Source organism: Apis dorsata, unplaced genomic scaffold (assembly GCF_000469605.1).
Source record: "Apis dorsata unplaced genomic scaffold, Apis dorsata 1.3 scaffold_486, whole genome shotgun sequence".
In the NCBI taxonomy this organism is placed as follows: Eukaryota; Metazoa; Arthropoda; class Insecta; order Hymenoptera; family Apidae; genus Apis; species Apis dorsata.
The window spans coordinates 426,034-435,625 of NW_006263721.1; the positions used below are offsets into that span (position 1 = coordinate 426,034).

Here is a 9,592-nt window from a genome sequence, read left to right on the forward strand (position 1 = left end):
CAGAGGGATCGGCTTTGATAGCTGGAAAACAAGCGCGAATGAACTATCGTCGAATCTCGTTCAAACTATTAAAAAAAGAAAAACGACTCGCTTACCCTCGGGACTCTTGGAGTGTCCCCTCGTTCTTGGCGGAGCTTTCGGCTGATTGTTGGTCGTGGTCTCCTGTATGGAAGGCAGTTGTTGGAATTCCGCGTAGCTCGAGCTGAGGAAGACGTCGCCCTCGTTCTCGAACAGTCTGTCCACGCTCGTGTTCATCAATTTGTTATTCTTGAAACCAGTCAAATGGAAGCTGGCGAAGGACGACCTCGACATCGGGTTTATATCACCGGTGGACAGAGCCATTAGCGCCGCGGATGGTATCGTTGTATTTTTAGGGCCGGGACTCCTCGGTCCGAGTCCAGCTTCCAAAGCCGGCACTAAACTGCGGGACATCATGTCGGCGGCGGATCGTGGCCTTGTGAACGGCATCGCGCTGTGCGGGAAAGTCTTGGGCTTTATGGGGGTGATCAACATGTGCTCGGTCCAGGAGGTCTCCAATGACGGTCTTTCCAATCGTTCCACGTCCACGTTCAACGTGCGCTGCGCGAAAGGTACCGCGAACGTCTCCGGTGGTATACTTTGCAGCCAAGAGAGCAGACTCAAGTCGGAATCGCTGAAACCGACCGAGCCGTCCAACAGTCTGGAGAAATTCATTTCCACCTGTCGAAATTAGTGGCCAACGATTAATTCCATGCGATTAAAATTTTATCACAAAAATCCGACTACTTTCATCTTTCCTTTTTCGTAAAATTCTTTTTTAACGCGTTGACTGCCGCGTTACCCATATTCGGATGACGCTTATTGAACTACTTATATTCTGCAGGATAATGAAATTATTAAATTGTTATAAAAATAATAAAAAAATAATTTATTAAAAAAATATTTTCAATGTAAAATTTTAAAACATTCTATCCTTCGCGTTTGATCAGTCCGTTTATCGTCTTTTATCTGAATAACATAATTTGCATTACAGTCTAATACTTATACCAGAATTATTTTACCGAATGGCGATATTATGTTGATTCTATTGAAGGTTTTGACAAGGTTTTGTCGTACTTTCAGATAATCCTAACAATTTTGCAGCTAATAATTCTCTAAATTTTCTAATTTTGAAGTATCACGAATCTCATACTGATACGACAATTAAATAATTTATGAACATATCGTGCTCTGATCATCGGACACGATTACCTGCTCTGACATTATGAGAATTTATATACATTCCACTAAGAAGTATATTTGTTACGACTAGTCGAAGAACATTCCACAAATTATAATCCAAATTAAAATATCCAAAATATACTACATAAATCAGTATTACTATTCAATACTATTGTCGATACGATTACTATTATCAATACTTTTATCGCGAATAGTAACGATGGAAAGAAATGATGCGAGACATCATTCTTGCCACCATCAGACTCGCATTACTAAAATATCTAGATAGAAGCACACTTGATACAACGACGCGCGTGGCGTGAAGGAGATTTAGAAACACGAGTGGCAGTCAACGTGTTAAACAGAGATCGAAAAGATTATGGGGATAGAAATTAATAGAAAATACCTGCTCGCTCTCCTTGGAGCCGGTAGCTTTGGCCTGGCAGTAATTGACGCACGACTCGTACAAAATCCCCTTGATTATCAGCTGTATAAGCCGATCGTTTTTCGCGGAGGTGACCGGATGAGCTGGGTCGGTGCTCTTCCTGTCCCCGGGGAGAAACTTCTCCACCAACGGATGCACCTCTCGAAAGCATTGAACTCTGGCGTTGCTTGGATTCCAATCCTTGTACTGGAGGTGATCGGTGAGCCGCGGAAGGGTCAACAGCAGGCACAGGCTGCTGTACTCCTCCTTGGACGGAGCGACCTTCTCGAGGTCGCTCAAAACCTTGACCACCTCCTCGACCGCGTTGTCCACGCTGCCGTTCGTCCCGGCAGCGATGAAGTTCGCCTCGGACTTGATGCAGAGCAGCTCCACGTACTTGTGCCTGAGGATCGAGTAGGTGAACTTTCTCATGTCGAAATCAGGGAGCGCCTCCAACGGCTGGATGAACTCCAGCACGTCGTCCCATTGCCCGTCGAGGATCAGCTGGCGAAGGAACAGGACATCGTCGCTGTACTGGCCGTTTATCACTCCGGTTTCTCGTTCCAACGAGAGCTGAGAGATGTGAAGGTCTCGGCTGTGGAGGAACTCCAAGGTTAGTCGTACCACATCCTCCTCGCGCAGCGTCAGGTGCGCCGCCGGCATCACGTACCGAATACGCAACCTGGACAATTCCAAACGGAATAACAGGGAATTACAGCCTCCGTCTGTCTGCATCGATCGTGTCGGAAATCACGGTTGTAATATACTTAAAATTTCGTATCTACGTCATTTTTTTTTTCTTTTTTTGCTATACATTGCTGTACACAGTGTTTCATTCGCCGTGTTGATCGACTTTCGTTCTTTTTCTTTTTTTTCTTTTTTATAGAAAATTATGGAAAATTATATTTCGAAACGAGACCTACATAATATAGATTGTATGGAAGCAAGAACGTTAGTAGGTCGATGTCGAAATTGCTCGATTCGTAATTTAATACCGGTCGATAATAAGTAATAATCGTAAGGTTCGACGCATCACGATCTGATTCACCGGAATTGCTGTTCGAACGATGCGTGGTATTGCAAAACTGAAATAATGCCGCGCTCGCAAGGAATGCGAAATCTCGCGAAATCCTTCCTTTTACAAGTTCGTTGCACTTCGAGGCCACCGGCCCTGCTGACATGCCCTGATTGTCGTACGAACTGGGTGGATAGATTCGGACGTTGATCAGCTATCGCTGTTAAACCATTCTTTTCCCGCGTCAATGTTTCGATCGCAATCTCGCGTCACGCGTATTTCCAACGTTTCGAAAAGAGTTGCTTCTCGAATGTTTTCAACAACAAATTCGAATAACGATTGGAAAAAAAAGATTCATGCAGATGCTTCTTGGAAAGAAGAAACTTGATATTTTTCACGATCGTAAAATCCGCTACTTTATATTCCCCTTGAAATCTGTTTCTCTCCAACTTTCCACGAACGATGGGGCGCGAACGACGTCGGAGGATGGGGTGGTAAGGGGAAGATTATCGATTGCCCGCTCCATATGGCGTCAAAAGTTGTCTTCGAAATTCTCGATCAGGGGGCGTGAATTGCGAACCCTCCCGTTTCGCAACACGTTGAGTGAAAAGTGATTCCTCCTACACGTTGACAAATTCGTCAACGGTAAAAATATTTCTTCCTGTTTGTTTTTTCTTTCTTTCTTTCTTTCTTTTTTTTTTTTTTTTTTTTGCCAGATGGACGAAGTTACGAGAATTTCATAAACGAATGACCCATAAAAAAGCTTCCACGAATTCGACAAATTCGTCCAAGTAAACGCAAATTGGCCTGGCAAAAGTGCGTGCCACGCGAATATACATATGTGGCATCAGCAACTTCGCGCGTTAATTTATGTGTTCGTAGCCGAGCGCAGTGCAGTTTCGATCGAAGCTTTAAACGATCAACACCAAGAATAATAGTAATAATAATAATAATAATAATAATAATGGCACAGTTGGCGACGGTAAGATTTCGTTTCCTCTCGATTAATATTTCAATTTCATTTGTTTTTCAATCACAATTCCACAATTCGTGGCAGAGAAATTGCAATACAAAAAAATATTATTTTTATTCCAGTTCGTAATGGCTGTTTTGTTAACCGGCCAAGTTCTAGCCGACATCATAGTGCAGCCTGGATACGAGCATTCTGCGCAACATTCGACGCAACAACGCGTAGCCACGCAACCCCCTGAAACCCTTCGACATTCGGTTCAACAGGATAATCAACAACAAGATCGTCAACAAGAGGAATATGTGGATCCGGGCTATCATTTGGAACTTCATCCGGTGTACGGAAATTCGTATCACGTTCCCAGCTACGCAGTGTTGCCGATGTATCCACACACAGGCGGAACGATGCCATCGATGTCGAAGGCTGCTTACAAACGATTACTTTCCACGTTGGGCATCACCGAAGTACCTGCCATCGTTCCACCTCAATATTACCAATACCTTCCTCCGGTGAGCACGCATCCACTACCGCCTCCACCATAATTTTTTTTTTTCTTTCGAAACAGCTCGAAACAGACGTTGTCTGGATTAACTGGATATTTTTCTCAGGCAGTACACAGTAGACGCAAAAGGTCCAACAGCGAGAAGCTCGATAGTGCAGGACAGGGGAATAAACATGATGAAAATGATGTGGCCGCGAAGCCGTCCCTAAACGACGACGCTATGTCGGTGGTCGATTTGCAAAATCAAGATACTGGTAAGATACTGATTTTATAACTTTACGCCTTTCATACGCGCATATACGTATATAACGATATATTGGTTCGAACAGAGAAGCGCGTGAAAGCTCGTCACAGCGTCACTCTGTTGGGATTGAAACCGTCGAACATGCGCCCGGTGCACCAACAGTATCGCACCTACGATCCCCAACAAATGGCGGGAGGTCAACAAACCTTGTCCCAAGCGAATCCGCAAGAAACGTCGCAGCAGCAGCAACAACAAGCCGCAGCTACCCCTTCGCAAACCTCGAATCCCGATACCGAGAACGTTCAACGCTCGATATTTTTGCAAGATCACGTGTCCCAGCAACCGCAACAATTTAGGCTCGAGCAGAGAAAGTTCCCCGAGCTGAGACCGCTTTCCGCTGGTCAATCGTCGCCAATCGTGGCGAAATCGGACGATCACGTAGCAGCCCGAACCTCCTTGGTGAGAATAATATCAATTTTTTGTGCGAGAAAAATGATTGAAATTCGATGGTAACAGATTTTCTTGGTTCTTGATTCTCAGCTACCCAAACACTCCGGAGCTAATAACGAGGAGATAGTGGGTACAAAATTGGGGGACATCTACAAGATAAAAGTGGTGCAGAATCTGCATCAACACGGGCGTGGAAGAATGACGGAGAACGCGCCCAAGGAGGATGTCAGTGTGAATTTCATTAATCCGGGCAACAACAATAAGGGGATCGATAAGAATAATTTAGCAACGGTGCAAGGTGGCGCGGAGCAACCCCTCGCGGTGCAAACTGGTACAGAGCAACTCGTGCAAGTTTATCAACTTCCGGACGAGTTGGGGACAAACTATGTACAAAATCCTCAATACATCGTTCTTCCTCAAACTTATCCCGTTAACTACGTCGGTAATTACGTTACCGACAATTATGCATCGACCGTGTATCCGTATACGCCTCTCTCGTACTCGCCGTACAAAATTTGTTTCGAAAGTCCCGACAACCTACAGCCTATCGCGTATCAGTTAGTTTAAGTCCTTGATTTTGCAAATCAAACCGATCATTTGGTAGTTTAGTTAGCGTTGTATCTACTAACGTGGACCAAAAAAGTTCGTACAACTTGTTTCTTCTTATTTTTTATTTTTCTTTTTTTCTCTCGGATCGCGTGAACCGATTCTTACGATTTTTTAATTGTTTCGTTGGTCTTTCAAAGAGAGATCGTCTTGTTCTTGAAACGCGTTACGAACTTTTCGTCGACGGTAGTAGTGTTCTATAAGATAGTATTTTATATTTTTCTACAAATATCAATATCGTCCATATCTGTAATGTAACGATAAGAATTGGATCGATATTTATTTAATAAAACCTCGTGTGTTTGTTATACCGATTTCTTAAAAAATACCCTGTTTCTATCTTCTTTCAACATAATCGTTTTTAAATCGTGCAATTTTCAAATTTCAACATGAATCGTTCAGAAACGAGGCGAAAATTGAATTTGAAAAGAACTTTTCGTCGAATTTAATTTTTTCGTTTTCAGCGCTCGATTTTTTCTTACGAATTTTCGCAAACACGAGCGAGCTTTCGTTTTCGACTCGGCTCGTTTCTCGGGATTGCGGAAAGATTTCCCTCCCATTAAGTCGACCTCCCTCCTTAATTAGTATATTAACGCCAAAGGCGACAAAGTTTCGCGGAGAAAGCGAGTTGCGGTCGAACGACAACCGTGCGACTGAACGAAAATTCAATTTCAGACAATTTTGCCGGGGGCGTTAATTGACCCGAACGGAGAGAGCGCGCGAGGAGAATCGAAGGCTTGCGACCGGAAAAGGAGGGCAAACACTGATCGAGCAATTTCTGATTCCTCGACCCCCCAATAACTCCTTCTCTCTTTCTTTCTCGCATCACCCATCGTCTATCCCCTTTCTTGCAAATCGAATGCAATTCCTTCGAAACTCCAAGGGAGCAGGTCCTCGTTATTTCGCTATTTCTCACCCTCGTCGAAAGTGCAAACAACGAGGATAAAGGAATTAACTCTTAAACGTAACAAAGTTGGACAGAGATACAGCGTTTTTGGATAGCGAAGCAGTAGCAGTTTTGATGTATTGGAAATTTAATAATTGTGGAAATTCTAGCTTTTGCGAGACGAATTGGAGAAATTTGTTATCCGAAATGCGAAAGAACGAACACGGGCACCGGGGTCCTGAGAGATGAGCACATGCGATTACGCGATCCGTATATGGGGTGAGAGAGAAGGGGGATAAAGTCTGCGTTCACCGACGCGCTTTCACGTTGCGAAGAAGAGGAGGAGAAACGAGTTGAAACGTGGAAATTTTCGGTGAGAGAACATTCCAGGGCATCGTGGAGATTAATTTTCGCAGAGAGGGATACGCGTCTACTTACTTTTTGCTAACCGACCGAATTTAATTTTCCTTTTGAAGTGAAAGGAAGATGAGGAAAATTGGACACGGAGAGCGATATATTCGCGTTGTCAAAGAGAGATAAACGACCGATTTGAAGGGAATTGGAATGTTTTACGTTTGTCCGTGTGATTTAATAATTGGTTGGTGGGTTTCGCTGTCAATGTTGCGCGAATAAAGACGTGGCACCTTTTGTGGATATGAGAAATGTTCGCATCGATAATCCTTGAAAACCAACAAGAGATATTTTCACGGAAGAATCTTTGACTTCGAAAGAATCTTCGAAGAGCTTCAATGAGAACATCGATAAAGAAGATCGAAAATATTTTGGACAAGTAGACTTGTATAACTTGGAATATCTACATTTACAAGTAACAGTATATATCTATATTTATAAGTAAAAGTAATAGTTGAAGAAATAGTTGAACGAATCGTTTCGATTATTACTTATTCTTTTTGTTCGAATCGTAGTTTACTTTTTAATTTCCTTTTTAAATCGGGTAATAATAAGCAGCTTTATCGTTCGTTACAAAGCGCAATAAAAAGATAATAGGAGAATAAAAAATATTAATGATGGCTTGGAAGAAAGATATTAGTTAGAGATAAACGATGGAATTGCTTAATTAATAAGATCGAATAATGATCGACTCTTATTATTTACTTTTTACGAGAGAGTCGTAAACTCGTGTCGAGAATATGGTAGCGATAAAAAAAAAAAAAAATGCGTCAAGACGTTTAAAATACGTTGTAAAGTTGTAAAACGAACCGTAAAAGATAATAACGAGGCTATAGCGAGTAATTATCGACACTTCCTGCCGTATAATCGAAACTAAATTTCGTAGCAAACGAAACGGAACGAAAGCAACGTTTTCCGTTTTGTTCGCCACCGCGACGCGTTTACTCGACTTTCATTGCCCGCCAAACAATTGAGCGTTTTAATTTCACCGTGATCCTTGTATTTCGATCTGAAACGGCACGAGACTGCCAATTCTTCCCTCCACGATTGGATAGGTTACGTTTGCTTTTCAAACGATGCGGTTTTTTTTAGAAGCCCGAAAAAATTGAAACGTCAATGTTCCTTCTTTTTCTTTTTTTTTTTTTTTTTTTTTTTTTGCGGTAACTATTCCGAATTTTTATTTACCGAGTTTGTTCACAAAACGCTTTCTATATATATATCGTGTAAACATCGAATAGAAGCTTTTGGAATTGGAATATAACGTTTCTTTTTTTTTTCTTTCTTTTTTTCTTTCTTTGTTTTAATAGAGGATAAAGAGAAAAATATTTAAATTGCACAGCGAGAGAAAATATAATTGAAGAGAATCGTCGGACAAAAAAAAAAAAAAAAAAAAGGAAAAATGCAGTAACGAACAAAACGGTGAACGTATTGAAATATAACGTTGTGCTGAATTGAATGGCCAGACGCCATTATCAATAATGGGTAAATGGAACGAAAGTTTCACCGATGAAAGTTTTTTTTTTTTATAACTTCAACTTTTTCAACGCGCGTAACAATTTCGCTATGCAAATTAAACAGCCGACAGTTATTCATAAACGTTGCTCGACTACTTATTAAGAAAAAATGGCTAATTGATACGAAATCGATGGGGGGAAGCGGCTTTTATCGAGCGGAAATTGCGAATCATCCGCAAATTGTTCCACCACATTTACCATCCTACAACGGCCGATACAAGCTCACCGTTATTCTCCGTAACAAGTGGCTCCGAACGACTATAATTAGATGCTAGTTAAGGAGGGGATAGATATTTGCCAAACAAACTATCGATCGATATTTTGTTATCACTTGCAAGAAATTATTGCGTATGAAAGAACAATGAGAATCATAAACTTCTACTATGTTCAATTATTATTATTATTATGCACGCGTTTTTCGAAAAACATCTTTCTTCGAACGATTATTTTCAAAGAAAAAGTGTCACGAGTTCGTTCTCTCTTTCCGAATCCAAATTTTTCCAATGTTTCGAAAACGTAAGATAAAAAAGAAGAGAAACGCTGTTCAACATTTATTTTCGAAGTTGTAAACGCGAGTTAAAGGGAAAAGAAAAAAAAAAAAAAAAAAGAAGCTCGATTCCACGAAACATCGCGTTGGTCCAACCATCGCGAGGAGCAAACACACAAAGAGGAAAAATCTCCCGTCGGCTTTCAAAGCTCGCTGGTAGTTTCTCCATCTTTTCGAACGCTGGCTGCTGCGTTAATGTCAGAGAGCCAGTCCGCCAGATCCTTTACTATCGGTGTTTCTCGGCTTCTCGCCGCGTTCGCGATTCTTTCAGACGTCCACCAATCGGCCACCGCGACGCTACGTGCGCGCGCGATTCAAATGGCCAGTTAATTTATTTGATAATCCTCCCCCTCTCCCCATATGGAATCAATATCCCCATTTATTCTCGTTCTATTAATAATAAGTCAGACGCGAGAACGATGAAAGACGTTTTGCTTTTTCCTCTACTTACATACTCGGCGATATTCAACGATCGAGCAACGTGAGAAGCTGTCCTCGTTCAGGCGAACGAAAATAGAAACGTTACTCCTACGTCGAGTTTCACCTTGAAACGTAATTATTATCCGAATGTGTCTGATAATCGTAAGAAGAAGATTTTTGTCGTTACTTCATGTCCTCCTAACTTTCATACAAACCCTTTAACTCGAAACTTTGATCATAATAGAAGAATCAGCTCGCGTGAATCCGCAAAAACCTCTGCGAAATATTCCAACGTTAATATTCGCCAGCGAAACAGTTGAAAGAACTGTCCAACGCAGATTTCCAGAGAGAAAGAAACTTTATACCAACTATATATATATATATATATATATATATATATATA

At 41.6% G+C, this 9,592-nt stretch overlaps 2 protein-coding genes across 2 annotated transcripts in view; one reads left to right on the top strand and one right to left on the bottom strand.

The window, feature by feature from the left end:
• Positions 1 to 9,592, bottom strand: part of LOC102670854 (WD repeat-containing protein 47-like) — a 20,767-nt gene that overhangs the window by 568 nt on the left and 10,607 nt on the right. The window contains exons 2-3 of the mRNA XM_006620141.2: positions 1,607 to 2,306; positions 86 to 699 (exon numbers count right to left, since the gene is read on the bottom strand). Coding sequence (XP_006620204.1) covers positions 86 to 699; positions 1,607 to 2,306 — 1,314 coding nt within the window. The remainder of the gene's footprint in view (positions 1 to 85; positions 700 to 1,606; positions 2,307 to 9,592) is intronic.
• On the top strand, positions 3,438 to 5,440 carry LOC116186169. Its single transcript, XM_031512640.1, has 5 exons — positions 3,438 to 3,621; positions 3,735 to 4,118; positions 4,218 to 4,360; positions 4,439 to 4,814; positions 4,896 to 5,440. The coding sequence occupies exons 1-5, from the start codon at positions 3,604 to 3,606 to the stop codon at positions 5,370 to 5,372; spliced, it is 1,398 nt and encodes a 465-aa protein (XP_031368500.1). The 5' UTR covers positions 3,438 to 3,603; the 3' UTR covers positions 5,373 to 5,440.